At 33.8% G+C, this 18,015-nt stretch overlaps 1 protein-coding gene across 1 annotated transcript; it reads left to right on the top strand.

Moving 5' to 3' along the window:
* Positions 1–1,693: 1,693 nt before the first annotated feature.
* LOC110456245 (dual oxidase maturation factor 1-like) lies at positions 1,694–16,207 on the top strand. Its single transcript, XM_021506853.1, has 9 exons — positions 1,694–1,722; positions 2,633–2,795; positions 3,049–3,106; positions 8,981–9,115; positions 9,995–10,054; positions 12,007–12,160; positions 12,382–12,593; positions 13,172–13,347; positions 13,746–16,207. The coding sequence occupies exons 2-9, from the start codon at positions 2,634–2,636 to the stop codon at positions 14,028–14,030; spliced, it is 1,242 nt and encodes a 413-aa protein (XP_021362528.1). The 5' UTR covers positions 1,694–1,722; position 2,633; the 3' UTR covers positions 14,031–16,207.
* The last annotated feature ends 1,808 nt before the right edge of the window (positions 16,208–18,015 follow it).

Genomic DNA, 18,015 nt, shown 5'->3' with positions numbered 1-18,015 from the left:
GATTACCTGTCAAAAACACATACCTTGATCGTTAATAATGATAAATCAATAATAGTATTTACTTTGTCCGAAATACTTATCAATAATCATATTTGTTTCAGTACTAGGTAGTTTAGGTCAGAACAATGGAGAAAATAATAAAATATTATTTGCAATTTATGCTGCCCTAAGACACATTAGTTCACAGACTATTTTAAAATAGTACCGTCACTGACCCAAAACGATACACTTATGGGAAAACGGCCATAGAAACTGTCGTTCAATGCAAAGAAGTACTTTTATGTATACTTTTCATTTGATGATACTTCTCTGACAATATAACTGTATGTAAGCTTTATTAGCTGCTGATTATCGTTACATGGACAATTTTAAGTTAAGAATAATGACAAAACAAAACTTTCCCGATAAACGTGCCGTGCGATGCTACTTGTTGGATATCAATTTCAAAAGTCTAATTTATCAAAACTAATGCAAGAATGGAGAAGAAATTTAATTATAACTCTGTTTGACTCTAAAATATTTTAAATATGTCTTCTTTTCTGCTGATATTGATAGTTTTATCCCAAATATTAGCCAAAATACCGAAGTGTCCCTTTCAGGGTACAGTTACGCCGGTTTAAAGGCCTACGTTACCCTAATGGCATTTCGCGTTTTATTTATAGAACCACGCGCCTGAAATATCAACTTGTAATAGTAATGAAAAGTGGATAGTATCTAATCATGAAAAATGAACAAACATTTTGAGAACATTGATATTTATCTCAAACGTGTCCCGATTTGGGTACAGTGACGGTAGTAATCACATCGTGGACATAACCTTTATTAATAAATCGTTTCCATATAAAACTAAAAGTACTCTATTCAATTTCTCACTTATTTCGTATAGAGTGACAGGGGGAAGGGTAAGGTGGAGGTTGATTTTTAAAACATGAGAGATTTTGAAGTGAATAATTCACAGCATGTCGTGAAGATAAAATATAAACAAATATAGCTATAATCCAATACCTTACGTCAATCTCGACCTGTATTTACATAAGTCATACATGAGTATGCATGGTGTCAATATCTACGTCACTGCCGCTCTGTCTAACCGGGTGAAAAATACCATGAAAGATAAAATAAAAATTAATGCATTTGGTTGATATGAAAAAAAAACATTTTCACATCTTTTTAAGGATATGACCTAAAAACACACAAATAACAAAAAATATTTATATATAAGTAACCACTTCATAACATTTCGTTTTGCTTTCATCAAATAATGTAACTAGATGGAAATTCATCGATTATTGACCCCCCGATTTAGATATTTGATAATTTTAGAACTGCGTTTTAAACATCCTGCACTTCTCCTTTTCTCATTACTATGTTTGTGTTTAGAAAACAAATAAGAGATGTTGATATTTTAGTCGAAATTTTATAACAAAACACTTTTCTGTACTGATAGATTGTGTCAAGTGAAGTATTTAGGTTGTTAAAACTCAAATCCTGTTGATAGCATTGAGCTTTACAGATATAGTCCAGATGCCTCTATGAAGTTTAATGATATGTATATTTTGACAGGTAGAGATAAGTTAAATCAATAGCATTCGCGCGCTCAGGTAATCCACCGGAAACAAAGATGTCTTTATCATAGTACCTGACATCCTCTTGTTTAGATATATTTATCAGATTTGTAACTACCCAACAGGAAGATACACATCACATTGAACACACCTACAGGTAAAAATATATAGGGTCGTTGAACGCACCTTTCAACACGGAACGAAGCTGTTCCCGGAAAATAGGTTTGACATAGGCTGATACTCCATGGCTATATATATACGATACTTTTATGTACACCTCATTTTGAATTAAAACATATAATGAAAGTGGCATCACCGCTTCAAAGAAAATACAGGAATTAAGGAAAAATACGAAACTAAAGAAAAATACCGGAGCTAAGGATATTATACGAATTAGAATTAAGAGAAGACTTCGATTGAAAGGTGATTTTATTATGTTGTATTTTATAGGTAAATATTGTCTAAAAAATGAATTATTCAGAGAGCCTATGGAACTAGTCCATTTTATACAAACAACGATTTCAAGTAGATGGGAATAACCAAATAATTGCATTCGTAAAACATGTGATAATGTGATAATGACGATTTTCATTTTTAGAACATTGTATTTTTGTTACCGTGTTTTAAATGAAACTTTACATAACATCGTTTATGGTGACATTTTAATGATTTAACTCGTTCATGAATTTAATCTATCAGTTGTTCTCAGATGAAATATCATTAAACCTGAACATGATGTATCGGTCGTCGATACATCATGCATAGTAATATAGAGTCTTGGGGGTGAGTTTTATCCGTACAACCTTCGCCAACGACATACTCGAGTTAGTTTAAGTTTCAAAATCCGCTTATATAAATGAGAACTTCCGTTTAAAAGTCATCATGATTTTCCCTTTTGTTATATTTTATTTCGATTACTTATATTTCGCTGTGGATTATTTTATAACATGTCTAACCGAAACCCTATGATCAACGGAAACACTTGTCTTCATATCAATGACGGATGTGTGATGCTGATAATGATAACGTTTGCATCAATATCACAAATTTCATTCTTCTTTTATCAGAATGTCCTGGTTTCAAGCTTTTCGGGGAGAATATGGCTTCACAAATTATGGAGAGAAAAGAACGGCAGTTACCATGGATGTGTCCCTTGCTGCGGTCATATACGCATGCGCACTCATATCTTTGGCAACCCTGATTGCTGCTGCTGGAATTCGAGGAAAAGAAGTAAGTTTTAACATCATATATAACGGCTAAAAAACTCATCGATTTTGTACATCACTTATATTTATTGAGAAATGTATTTTCTCGATTATTCGAATTATATTATATAAAGCTTTCAATTAACAAATAGTAACTTCTCATTCACAAAACAAGAATCGTTCTTTTTATTTTTCCTCTTTTTGTTATTCTAAGACTATTTTAAGTTGAGACATGTAATACTCCACTGTTATAATGCTGTTTGTATTTTCTATAACAGCGTTGGTACACTCTCCTGCGAGTGTTATACAGTCTGGCCGTGGGCTCTACCATCATACGTGAGTAAAACTTTATAATTCTCAATCAACTACATCCCAATTAGCCCATATTAACTGCTAGTGATTAACACTGAAGTAATATTGATATTCTTTTTTTCTTTTTCTACGGAACTTAATTATTGACAGAAGCATTGTCCGTGCATTTTCACATTTCTCCTTGAAATCGTTTTAAAAAACACTACAGGAAATATATCCTCAAATAAAACTGTACAAATGACCGTCAGGCATGTTTTCTTCCGTAATATAATCTTCCGCGCAATAATGTCAGCTGCTTACAGCATGACCCCGTTGTTGCAATACTGAAGTTGTATGTGCAACAAATAAAAATGAAATAAATATACATGTTTAAAAAATTACAATCCTATTATACGTTTGCAATACATGATCTCTCCTTGTTAAAGATGGCGTCTTACAGTCTATATAAAGACATGATCACGTCTTGTTAATGATTGTGTCGTTTCATCTATTTAATACATGGTCTAATGATATTAATGATTGCATCATTCTGTATAGTAACTTATAATTTGAAAAATGTCCTCTCCACGGTGAAAACGTGATACTATTAATTTAGGAAGTCGTTTTCCAGTTTATGTAGGACATTTTATTGGTCATCAATATCAATAGCAAAGATAAACAATGATTAAAATTCAAAACAATGTCTTGTTAAATGATCATTATTCAAACGCGTTACTTCATTTTCACCTAGAACATGGCAAAACTTTAGCAATATTGAGTTCTGATTACCAAGATTGACTGGAGAATCAAAAGGTATTTTTCCTAAATAACATAAAAAATGTAAGAAATCTGTTCCTTTTGTTGCAACATAAAACGGAAAGTGTGTGACTTGTGAAATGAAAAAGGGTAAATATCAAAGTACGAAATTGCCAAATGTGTATGCATATACAAATCTTTGAATAAAATGTCTTAGAAAAACACATGTACATCGGTAAAAAGTTTTCGAAAGTGTGAAGTATTTGCTAATGAATCGAAATGACTTAAATCATAATTTGCGATATAACAGAATGAAATTCAAATGATGTCAATTTATCATTTCATTGACTTAATTGAGACTTAATATTAAATAGACTTAGCCAGGTTGAAGTAGTATTATACTTATCCGAGTTACTTTACATAGACGTAAACTATCAGGAAAGGAACTATCATCCTCAGCTGAACGTAGAATTGGATTTTCCGAGTTGACATGAATTGAAATAATTGTCAAGGGGAGGGAAACATCATCATTTCCAGATAAACGATATATCCGAGTTAACTTGCATAGAAATAAGCTGGCAGTCGAAAGTCATGATTTGGAACTTAATTACATATAATACTTACTCTATTTCATCAAAAATGCAGCAAAGCTGTCCTTTATTTTTATTCAAGTGTTACTGCTGTCAATTTATCGTTATGCTTCTTATTATAAAACTAGCTACATTTTGATACTACAATTCAAACGGTACAATATATTGCCATAAAAGATCATGAAACAATGCACACGCTTGCACATACAGACAATGGTGGGCGATGATAAGGACATGTCTGTGATTTATGTGACGCTTGTTCGAGCATATGGTCTGTATTAGTTGATCAATTGATATCTTCATGTCAAAACCACAACTATAGGGCCTCGACATAGACATCGATCGTTACACCGTCAGCAAAACGGTAGTATATGGAGTATTTCCGACAAAAAACTTAAATCCAAAATGCAAAACTACCCATGACTGTTATATATTTTTTTTTGATTATTTACATGTAAAAATGATTACATGATTGAAGTTTGTGCAATTTAATGTTAGAGGTACTTCAGGGCTACACACTAAAGTAATCAAACTAAACTCAATCGTTTTACAATACTTAATATAAATAAATACTTAAACATTTTCCAAAAGGAACATGATTTAATCACTTAAAAGTTGTCAAGCATTAATCCGAATTCCTCAGTGTGTTTGATTTTTATTCTATCCCGGTCTTATACAGCGATGTATTTACAACAGTTTCACAAACATTAAGTTTATCAAGGTCAATAAATGTAGCAGTAAACATTAGCATTGGTTTTGGGTTTGGCTAAAACACACACACCTGAACGTAACCAAAACTCACTGTCTAAAGTCCTATTACCGTAAGGCAACACATATAAACAAAATAATATAATGCAATATGACCATAATAAAGGTTTAACAGGTGAGCATGTGCCGGTTATGTGTCTACGTGAATAGCCAAGCTAAAATCACGATTTCTATCTGTGTTTTACGCAAGACTTAAGTGATACTTACGTTATTATCGGGTCTCCATAGTAGGAAAGCTACTGTCAGTGTTTACTAAAGTAGGAAAGCTACTGTCAGTGTGTACTATAGTAGGAAAGCTACCGTTAGTGTTTACTATAGTAGTAAAGCTACTGTCAGTGTGTACTATAGTAGGAAAGCTACCGTTAGTGTTTACTATAGTAGGAAAGCTACTGTCAGTGGTTACTATAGTAGGAAAGCTACTGTCAGTGTTTCCTATAGTAGGAAAGCTACTGTCAGTGTTTACTGTAGTAGGAAAGCTACTGTCCGTGTTTACTAAAGTAGGAAAGCTACTGTCAGTGTGTACTAACGTAGGAAAGATACTGTCAGTGTGTAACAAAGTAGGAAAGCTACTGTCGGTGTGTACTAAAGTAGGAAAGCTACTGTCAGTTTGTACTAAAGTAGGAAAGCTACTGTCAGTGTTTAATATAGTAGGAAAGCTACTGTCGGTGTTTACTATAGTAGGAAAGCTACTGTCAGTGTGGACTATAGTAGGAAAGCAACTGTCAGTGTTTACTAAAGTAGGAAAGCTACTGTCAGTGTGTAACAAAGTAGGAAAGCTACTGTCAGTGTGTACTAACGTAGGAAAGATACTGTCAGTGTGTAACAAAGTAGGAAAGCTACTGTCGGTGTGTACTAAAGTAGGAAAGCTACTGTCAGTTTGTACTAAAGTAGGAAAGCTACTGTCAGTGTTTACCATAGTAGGAAAGCTACTGTCAGTGTTTACTAACGTAGGAAAGCTACTGTCAGTGTTTACTAAAGTAGGAAAGCTACCGTTAGTGTTTACTATAGTAGGAAAGCTACTGTCAGTGTGGACTATAGTAGGAAAGCAACTGTCAGTGTTTACTAAAGTAGGAAAGCTACTGTCAGTGTTTACCATAGTAGGAAAGCTACTGTCAGTGTTTACTAACGTAGGAAAGCTACTGTCAGTGTTTACTATAGTAAGAAAGCTACTGTCAGTGTTTACTAAAGTAGGAAAGCTACTGTCAGTGTTTACCATAGTAGGAAAGCTACTGTCAGTGTTTACTATAGTAAGAAAGCTACTGTCAGTGTTTACTAAAGTAGGAAAGCTACTGTCAGTGTGTACTAACGTAGGAAAGATACTGTCAGTGTGTAACAAAGTAGGAAAGCTACTGTCAGTGTGTACTAACGTAGGAAAGATACTGTCAGTGTGTAACAAAGTAGGAAAGCTACTGTCAGTGTGTACTAACGTAGGAAAGATACTGTCAGTGTGTAACAAAGTAGGAAAGCTACTGTCGGTGTGTACTAAAGTAGGAAAGCTACTGTCAGTTTGTACTAAAGTAGGAAAGCTACTGTCAGTGTTTACCATAGTAGGAAAGCTACTGTCAGTGTTTACTAAAGTAGGAAAGCTACTGTCAGTGTGTAACAAAGTAGGAAAGCTACTGTCGGTGTGTACTAAAGTAGGAAAGCTACTGTCAGTTTGTACTAAAGTAGGAAAGCTACTGTCAGTGTGTACTATAGGAGGAAAGCTACTGTCAGTGTGTACTATAGTAGGAAAGCAACTGTCAGTGTTTACTAAAGTAGGAAAGCTACTGTCAGTGTGTACTAACGTAGGAAAGCTACTGTCAGTGTGTAACAAAGTAGGAAAGCTACTGTCAGTGTGTACTATAGTAGGAAAGCTACTGTCGGTGTTTAATATAGTAGGAAAGCTACTGTCAGTGTTTACTAAAGTAGGAAAGCTACTGTCAGTGTTTACTAAAGTAGGAAAGCTACCGTTAGTGTTTACTATAGTAGGAAAGCTACTGTCAGTGTTTACTATAGTAGGAAAGCTACTGTCAGTGTTTACTATAGTAGGAAAGCTACTGTCAGTGTGTACTATATTCGGAAAGCAACTGTCAGTGTTTACTAAAGTAGGAAAGCTACTGTCAGTGTTTACTATAGTAGGAAAGCAACTGTCAGTGTTAACTGAAATAAAGAGGCTCTCATATTTGCCGTCGTTGACATTTGCAAAACTTGCTTAAGAACAGCACTGGTTTCCAACTGTTATGTTGTCCGGCCAGATTTCCAGTAATTTCGAGCTGCAAGGCTGCTGTTAATGTCGAACCCTATAATTATATTCATAAGCTAAATTAATCTTCGTTCCAAATAAGGCATATTTTTATTAGTATCAGAAGCTGGATCTACAATTTAATACGATTTAAACCATAAAAACACCAAATGCAAAATAATGCTTACAAAATAAAGTTTATCATGCATTTTCTAATATTTTATGATTTTTTTAAAACATTGAACTGATCAGGTCATATCCCTGTCACTTCAGAAGTACCACTGTGCTTTAGACAACTCTGACGTAACAAAATATAGGCCGAACGAGGTCGCACATTGACCGTTGTAGACCCCGAGCTTTTCTAAGATCACGATACATTTGTTCGACATTGTGGAGGAGTTCGGTCTGACAAAACTTAGCTTGTAATGGCAGCTTACACTTCCTGTAATACAAGTTATATATAATCAAACGACATCTAGAGAGCAAATGGCAGTTACACAAAACGTGTATCATCTATTAAGTTTTTATTAAATGACGTCAACGAGCATAACTATATGACACGACTTTGTCTTGTCAATTGAATATTGTAAGTGTTTTCTTTTCCCTAATTATTACTGTTATTAACACTTTTGACACCATAAGAAATTAGATTTAGATGAAAGGAGTGGTTTTATAGGTTGACATATGTCAGACTGGAATATCTGTTGTGATACGTAAGATACAAGAGTACAAGGTGTAAACATCGTGGTTTGATATCATTTTTGTGATGTTAACATGTTCATTCACTGACATTTTTTTCCTTTTTCGTTCATGTCAATGAACGTTAGTTTTATTATCAGATTTCATTTCTAAACGTACACCTACCAAACTGAGCCACTTACACGATGCAACGAATGAAAATCTTTTAGTTTACTCATTGCACTGGAAATGAAAAACTGTATACTTTAATACATTTTATCGTGAATCTTCAGCGCGGTGGGTGAACATATTATCATTTGTATTACAGTAATTAATAACACCTGTGTACATTTAAAAACATTAACTCATACTCCTTCTTCGTGGCAATAATAAGATATTTCCAAACTAGGCCAACTTTGCTTAAACTATTTATACAGATGGGGAAAATAAAAAAATGATCATTTACACATTAGCAGATCTTGATAGCAAGGGAAACAATTTTATATCAATTTTTCAATCAAATGTCAAACCAATTAAAATTGTAACGCAAGTGAACAATGATAGTCAAATGCTGCTTGAAGTATGCAGCATTATTTTTAACTCGTTGCAATAGGCTTAGTATCAACCATTAAATGATTTCAACTCCGTCACATAATTAAAGGGGCACTTTCCTTTGGGCATAGTATGACAAAGCAATTTTGTTCAAAGAAAATATATCATATTCAGGAGGAGCTATGACGTAACTGATAAAACTGTATAAGTTATTTTTGCAGATAATCAGTTTCGGTCAATGAGTCTATCCTATTCATTACACATATAGTCCTGTGTCTGGACTTGTCAATCTGGTAGTGAACACATGATATTATTGAATCCTATTCATGTTTAAACTCTCTGCTGTTGCAGTGTCCATATTTGGATATTGTTGGATGGAGGGTAGCAGCAAGGTCAGGGCTCCTTACATATACAGGTCTGGAGCCAAGATTCACGGCGAGGTCGGGGTCATCATCGGACTTACAAAGGTCAACATTACTCTGACGGGTAAGTCATAAGGATTTTATTCATGCATGCATGGGACTGACAGCTATGTGGTAACGATGATAAAAGGGCATGCATTTGCATGGAACGATCAAACGAATCGATCATCGTTGACATGTTCTTTTGATAAATATGTCAGACATTCGTAATAGAATATTGCTCTTAATGTCATTGTCCCAGAGGTCTGAGCATTTGTTCAAGTATTTAAACCATACAGACAGGTTCTGAAGAATTAGTGCATTTCCAGTGCAAATGCATATAGAAATGTTCAGATATCGAAATACTGAAAAGTATATGCAACATACACGCTATGTATATACGTACATGAAAAAAGGCCAATGGTCAAGTTGTACAGCTATGGTGAGCGTTGCTGGATTGGCCTTGTCACTGTAGCCCCTTCTGTAGCCCCTTCTGTAGACCTTTCTGTTACACGACAAGTAGATAGATGGGACCGTAGTGATATATATGACCAAGGTTCTGTTTAGTGTAATGAAAAATGTTAATTGTCCATAATGTGTAATGTTGACAGCACAGTTCACCTATACATAACGTGGAATATAATTTGACAAAACATGGTATTAAGGATTATAATTTGACTGAACATTACATTCAGGATTTTAATTTTAATTTATTTTTTCAATTTGACTGAGCAAAATGATAAGGATAACTGTTTGAGTCAAATCCGTCGGATCTGCAAACATGTTTAATACAAATAAAACTATTGGTCACTGTGGTGTTTCTATATCTTTAAAAACAGACTTTCAAAGAATGTTTGTATGAATATTTTCATTGATAAGCTACAATGCAAAACATGTGAATACGAATTATTTTAACTTTATAATCACATGATAAATAATTTTGTGTTTGGGATTTTAATTGCAGGACACTTTGAATCTGGTGGTGGTGAGGTAGCATACAACGAAGAAATAGCATTAGATGGAGGTTTGTACATCAGTTATTGTAAAATTGTTATTGTAAAATTGCAAAAACATACGTAAGGACGAAGTATCGAAATATACACCTGACGATCAAGCAAACATTTTGAGCTCATAGATAAATGTGAAGGTCACAGCTAAATGTAGTTCACAGTGCAATAATGCCACTAACACACATTAACCTATTGGACTTGCAGATTATGTATAATTAACTAATAATATCCGTACAATGAGGAAACGTTTTACTGCAAAGTCTATCTTGGTGACGAACCTCTTTTTATATGTTTAATGACTTGTCAAAATGATGTGCATGTCACTGGTATAATTAACAGTTCCTTAAATAGACTTCGGGGGTCAATGTGTCGTAACAACAAAAGTTAATGTTAGTGAATAGATAACTCTTAGTGTTAGAATGAACTGACTGACATCGGTGGTGATTTAATCAACGGTCATAACCATAAATACATATATATATATATCATTAGTATGAATAAGGCATGTGTGGGATATCTTACAATACAGACATAGTATCTGCCGAAATCTCTAAGCGACATGCTCCATTATCAAGACAGTACGAATACTAGATGCAATAGGAGTATATGACAGGTGTACATGGGACAGTACGGTATCAATGCAACAAAGTCTTCGACATGTAATTATCAAGGGTTAGATGCTAATGATATACCCATTTATAAATCAAAATGTATATTTGATACGTGTTACTTTTTGTAAATAGCATTTATCACATTATCAAACAAAATATGCATTTGAAATGTGTTTTTATTTATAGACATCATACGTCACATAAACATGCATATGATAAAGCACTTCAGTTATGGCTACACATTGACAAAGTATTTGCCGAATTTTCTATTTTCAAACTAAGCATCCACCTTTGTCAGCAGTGTAACCGGGTTAAACATTCTCAGAATAACATTGAATAATGACAGAATCAGTATTTACTCGTCTATACTTTCTGTTAATGGCGCCAAGTTTGCGTTCAATCTGACAGTTTTCATGACAACGATGAATCATACTAGACTCTTTACGCCATGTATATTTCATTATGTCTAATTAGAAAAGGGACAGGGATAGGCCAGTGTCTGTATAATAATCTATATACATAAAGGTATATACGAAAAGTTTAATACACAAGTTATATACTCTATAAAATATTATGTAATAATTTATGTCAGTTACCTAAATAACTTGCTTTGAATCGTCCTGTTAATTTCTGAACCTATTTAGGAGCAATTTTATAAAAAAAAAAAAAAGTGCTGCTATATATGATAAGACATTAATCATAACATCATCGCTCACTCCATTGCTTTTGTGTGATATTAGAATGGAACACATATTTGAACATTTTCTCCTGCAACATATTTGAAAGATATTTTAAACTTTTCTTTTGCAAACTAAATCTTAATTTCAAATCTTGCTAAATTCCACTTTAATTAAGAGGTTTTTTATACATGTGTGAGATGATATCATTTTTGTGACATTTTAAAATCTTTAACCAGTTGTTTAATCAATTATATATGAATGTCAATTGGTCATATTTGTTTTTATTTGTTGTTTAATGTCTGAGGAGTACACTATACATTATCGCATTAACCAATTTCTTTGAACCAATTCCTATTACTGGATGATTTTAGACTGATACAATCTGCCAATTAATGTTACAACTAGGTCCTTAACGCTGCGGGAGTCAGAATGGTACAACTTAATTATAAAACTGAAATAATATACTACTCATGCAAAAAGAAGTGTTACTGAAATATTTAATTACGCGTTGATGTTTTCTTTATCAAAGTTCGTCGGTCTATATATATACAATAAACGTTTCTATAAACAAACTATAAAATGCAATCGATAATACTAATAACTTTTGGTCATGACAAAATGATATAAATCAGATAATATTTTAAACAAATAAACATGTATGTTTCTATTCTTCAGTGGCGGTTCCTAGTAGGGAGCTAAAGGCTTGTTTGCTGAGAGGCCTGCCAGATCCAGTAATTGCTGTAGTAGAATATTTGACCACTGATCAAGGAGGATTGCGATGGGGGCGGGGCTTCACCATGGCAGGTTATATCGCGTATATCCTTTTATGGTAAGAGGATTCTCTATCTGAAAAGCAATTTTGTAACTCAATAAATTCCTAATTACATAATCATTTCACTATAAAAATCGATCCGTATATTTGCTACTAGATTGTTATATTGTAATGTATTATTACTCCGATTAATTAATTTTGGGAATTTTCTTTTCGTCAATAGGAGCATATTTTCGTTTAATTTTATTCATAATTTCTTTTTTTTTCTTCTTTCGCAGGACCTCCTTTTCATTTTGGTTTTTAGCAAATATAATGCTATGCAGTGTGGTTTTCTACGGAGCAGCATTGTATACTCTGACGGGAATATGTATGATTTTGTCAAATATTTCATACCACGTACTGCAGCCAACAAGAGACATGCGCATGCTTTGCTCGGATAGTGATTTTGCTATCAAATATGGCATCTGTTTCTGGGCTGTTTTTACCGTGGGTAAGTGCATTTACTTTTCAACCGTTAAACAATTAAGGAGATTGACAAAAGATATCGCCAGAATTTATAGTTGTGATACTGTAACAGTAAAACCATGTTGACAACGTTTATCATTAGAATACTGTACATGTATTTGTAAATTGATTGTTTAACATTACCAGAATTCGCATAGTAACTCCATAAACCTTTAGCGTGCATATATTTTGTTTTCAATTTATCTTGATTTTTATGATTATTAAATAATGGCTCATAGACAATAATCTTTTGGAAAAGTTTTTTTTTTTCTGTGTCTAAAATTGAGATTTTGTTTCCATGACTGCATGCCCAGAGTAACACAAACTATAACAAAAGTCATGAAGACTGAAAAGTCTATATGGTGAGATCATGAAACATATGCTGAACTATGCTACTAAATATGGATTATATGACCACTTTTCCCATGTTCGAATATAAATGGTACTGTTTTATGATCAATGGACAAATTATTCCGATTTCAGATCACTGCAAATATTATTTCATTATGCTCATGGCGTCGTTCACATTTACAAATGACATTTGTTATTCATCTTATCTCACAGGTGTTATAACTACGTTGGTCGGGCTAGGAATCATGCTTATTGATTACTTTAGTCCAAAGTGTCTAGCCACTTTCTTCATGATTGACAGCCAGTGCGGAGACGAGCAGACTGACGCTACAACACTGAAGGAACAGAAATCATCGTCATTAACAAACTTTCATCAGTATCAAAAGAATGTAAGTCACAGTCGAACCTTCGTGCATCGAGCAACTACCATACCAGTCTCTCCGTCACTCACCCAGTTCTTTGAGAGTCGTTCTCCCTCTGAGAACGGTTCTCCCATTTTTGATATGGAAACACTTTCCTGTGTTCAGATACCTATAAGTTGGAGGAAAGGTGACTTGATAGACAAGTATACCTTGTATGTCAGAACGTCCTAGAGAAATGTAATGCCACTCTTCTCAACACTTAGATGTGTGCATGGCTACTTCAATAGCAAGATTTTAAGTACATACCTAGTTAGATTTGAAAAATGAGTGACAATGTAGTTAAATATGTCAGCCTCGTTAATGAGTCATGTACAATTTGTCATATCACGATTTCTCAATATAAACTGCCAATTCTATTTCCACAGATGAGACGTCATTTTTCACTGCCAGACATTGGAGTTACAAACAAAGGTTTCGACTTTGGCGAGCTGAATAGATCGAACCCGGTCTTCGAGGAAAAGGACGAGAATGAAGTTGTTGAAAAAGACAGCAATTCGAATAACAATAAGGAAATCCCGAAAAACAGCAATGCAAACTTTCATATTGGAGAAGACCAAATAGTGATCGAAAATGAAACAAATAGACAAAAACACAATAATCTTACAGTACAGGACTCGACGGGGGAAAATGTAGTGTCGTCGGCGCTCTAGCGCGGCATTATGAATGGTCTCTTGTGTTTGTGTTATGACAGTTACTTGATGAAAAAAGACATCATAATTAACATGATATAAGTTAAACGTTTATTCCATATTGACAATGTGTTATCTCCCTCAAGGAGAAATTCTGACAATGGAATGAAAATGACCCGAAAATCCAAAAGTGCTTTCAGAATTTATGGTGCCATTATAGGGGACGTGTGCGAATGAAAGAGAATGATGTTTGTTTCGCTCGAAAACAAAAGAGAATAAAACAATGTAAAGAAAAAATAATTTTGAAACTTCCTATGCAGCCATCTTTCGCTGATTTCGAATATAGCAATTTTTTAAACTAGGAACAATTGTTCAAACAGAATCATGCAGATTTGTGTATGAAATCGAAAATCCGTGTATCTATTTCTCTTTTGAAATAGCCAGTATATTGGGAAATAAATCAAATCAATAATTTCCTTGAACACGAATGAATGTATATGTGTTTGCTATTTAGATGTATACCATGGATTCGGTGTATATTTATCACACAAGACCGTAACCATGGTTACATCGTATTTATATGTTGAATTTACCAATGTCTTTCAGAAGCTTTGTCTTCGTCGATCAACAGCCACAAATCTTATTATCGTCATGTTTGTTAAATGTCACACGCTTACCTAAGTGAAATAGACGTGTATGTGAAGGATGTATGTATGTATTCTCGATAATTTAAGGTTGATTAACACGTCGAAACGTAATTTCTTTGACTTTGTGTATTTGGAAAAAAATAATGTGGACATGCTGAAATGAGGAAAATATTTATCTTAAATGATGCGTGTGTGTCCAAAGACTTGATCATCGAACAATTCATTTGGTCTCTGTAAATTAATCTAGTGATAAATCCGCAATTGTTTAATTTATTAGTCAGTTTTTATGTTCATCGATAATATACGAATATGACATTTGTAGGTTATGTACATAATCGTATCGTGTTGTTGTATAATGTTTGTCCTCACTTTAAGTTAACGTAGTACTGCATATGTTTACATGCAACTTTGGCAGTACTAACCTGTACATGTAAGGTCAATGGTTAGACAGTGCTTGCTTATGCATATCACATCATCAATTTTCACAAAGTGCTAACCAATTATAGTACGTCAATGTTTACAAAGTGCTAACCAATTATAGTACGTCAATGTTTACAAAGTGCTAACCAATTTTAACACGTTAATGTTTCCACAGTGCTAACCAATTATCGTACGTCAATGTTTACACAGTGCTAACCAATTATAGTACGTCAATGTTTAAACAGTGCTAACCAATTATAGTACGTCAATGTTTAAACAGTGCTTACCAATTATAGTACGTCAATGTTTAAACAGTGCTTACCAATTCATAGTACGTCAATATTAAGACAGTGCTTACTCATGCATATCACATCATCAATGTTAAGACCGTGCTTACCAATGCATTAGTAAGTCAATGTTTAGATAGTGCTTACTTATTCATAGTACGTCAACGGTTAGATAGTGCTTACTTATTCATAGTACGTCAACGGTTAGAGAGTGATTACCGATTCATAGTGCGTCGATGTTTAGACATTGCTTACCTAAACATATCACGTCAGTATTTATAATTATATTTATGACGTTTGTGCTTTGATACACATGGCTTCCTTTTGCAAGCATTGTGGCCCAACATCCCTAATATTGACATTTTGAATATTTCACTTATAACTCCATTTTGTAATGGAAGTTAATTTAATACCACCAAAATTACACTACATTTCGAAAATATCGTATTAAAAGCAAATTTGAACAAATGATGTTGAAACTCTTTTTAATATCTTTTATTGTCATTTTTATTAAACTTGTTTTTTTCAATCTTCATAAGATTTAAAACAATAGTTTTCACGATTTCAGTTATTTGTTATTGATAATGCTACCAATATACGTAGTGTTGTCAAAGTGTTTAACCAGAGGTTTAAGCTATTCTACAATGTATCTTATCATATTTTTCAAATTGTCTGAGTATAAAGTAACAATCCACGAGTCTTCTAATACTTACACTTTGTCTCAAATACCCTGTTCTCGATCTTGCTAATTTATTGTTTCACATATGTAGTCCTTACGTTTGTGTTATTGTTTATTGTTTAACTAATAAATAAAGTATGACAATAAATGCGTTATAATTGTTTTTACTATGTAAATATGCATATGATCAAACTAGAATAAGATGCCGTATGACCATTATCGTATGTCATAAAAAAACAATAATATTAAATGATTGCATTTGACCTGAATGGCTGAGTTTGTCATATGACCATGTTTTTTTCATTTAAACATATTTTATTGCCTTAAAATAGCAACGGGATTGTGCACAAGATAAACAACTCATACAAAGCCCTTCCGGTATGTGTATTACAATAATAATGTCAACACAATTTCAAGATGGGAGTTTAAGAATTACTATACTGAATTATATACGATGAATGATTGAACATTGGCAAGTTAATATGCATAATGCATACATTCACTCGTCCACACTCCCGCACTGAACTTTCACTCTCTACGTAACAGACAAAGAGAGAAGAAAACCTACTTGGTTGGGCAGGTACCTTTTCACTTCTGATCGGGGAATCGAACCACGGCGGACTTGTTGAGTGCGCGATATCCGACCAACAAAACCCACACATGGATCATAAATTACACAACGATCGAATATGTGTGATCGAAGGTATAAGCGAGATAAATCAATACGACTGCATGTAATTTCATATATATCTGGATAATTTATTCAGATATATTGAACAAAGAGATTTAATAATGCTATATACAGTGGAGTTTTCTTAATAAAACACACTCACGGAAACAATTCAGTGTGAGCATTATATACATAAGAGACTGAGAGTGGGTGTTAAACCTGGTTTAAGTTCACAATGTTAACTATTTTATAAAGTTTTGACAATGGCACAAACAATACAAAGGAATACCTTATATGACTACACGATAATAAAACTATTGTGTACGTAATAAACCGTTCTTACAGCCATTTTGGTATTTCAGTAAAAAGTGAACATGATTTTACATAAAAATAATAAAGTGCGTGCCATTGTTAATTATTTAATTGTCCGATGTCTCACTCACCATTATGATATATAGGAGATATCATAACTGTAGCCCAGGCTTGGTTGTTTATCATACGTAGGCGTCCTTATTGGTGTGATAATGAGGCGTTATATATCAAGTGGGGTTTTACCAGCACGTGTCACTACTTACTTATAACCTAACGGCTGATGTGTGGTCGTGATGGGTAATCACCAAACTTGATTAAATAAGTCAGGAGAATGGCCATTAGCTTTGGTTTAATAAATGTCCCTAAATAAAGGTGAATACTGGTAATATGACTTCATATTCGTTTCTTTTCTAACTTTTGACAGTTTTAACTCCGCTATTACGGCCGGTCGGCCTCCAGTAGATTCTTTGCAGTGTTACTGTACGTTCATCAGTAATGGTCACGATGTTCTCCTGGTGAACTCATCTCTATTAAGTAGGTTTAACATTAACACCTATGATGATACTTTGGTGGTTTTGTATCGGGTTTCCTGTGGGTTTAAAACTAACTTTCGTCTCTGGTTTTCTGTAGGGTTACCACCAACATTATCTATGTTTCCTCTTTGTTTTCACCCCTGATTTTCTGTAGGTTTATCACTAACATTCTCTATGTTTCCGCTGTGCTTTTATCTCTGGTTTTCTGTAGGTTTAGCACTAACATTCTCTATGTTTCCGCTGTGCTTTCGTCTCTGGTTTTCTGTAGGTTTAGCACTAACATTCTCTATGTTTCGTCTCTTGTTTTCTGTAGGTGAAGCATTAATATTCTCTGTTTCTTCTTTGTTTTCGTCCCTGATTTTCTGTAGGTTTTACACTAACATTCGCGATGCTTATTCTATGGTCTCGTCTCTGGTTTTCTGTAGGGTTCAGTACGGTTTTCTTTTGTCTCATTCACT

Source organism: Mizuhopecten yessoensis, unplaced genomic scaffold (assembly GCF_002113885.1).
Source record: "Mizuhopecten yessoensis strain PY_sf001 unplaced genomic scaffold, ASM211388v2 scaffold8573, whole genome shotgun sequence".
Lineage (NCBI taxonomy): Eukaryota > Metazoa > Mollusca > Bivalvia > Pectinida > Pectinidae > Mizuhopecten > Mizuhopecten yessoensis.
Note: the sequence above shows the minus strand (reverse complement) of the source record. Positions and strands in the feature narration are given on the sequence as shown.

Coding starts and splice junctions, on each gene's coding strand:
- LOC110456245 (XM_021506853.1), top strand. CDS start 2,634: ATGTCCTGGTTTCAAGCTTTTCGGGGAGAATATGGCTTCACAAATTAT. Junction 3,107..8,980: donor CGTGGGCTCTACCATCATAC/GTGAGTAAAACT, acceptor CTGCTGTTGCAG/TGTCCATATTTGGATATTGT. Junction 10,055..12,006: donor AGAAATAGCATTAGATGGAG/GTTTGTACATCA, acceptor TCTATTCTTCAG/TGGCGGTTCCTAGTAGGGAG.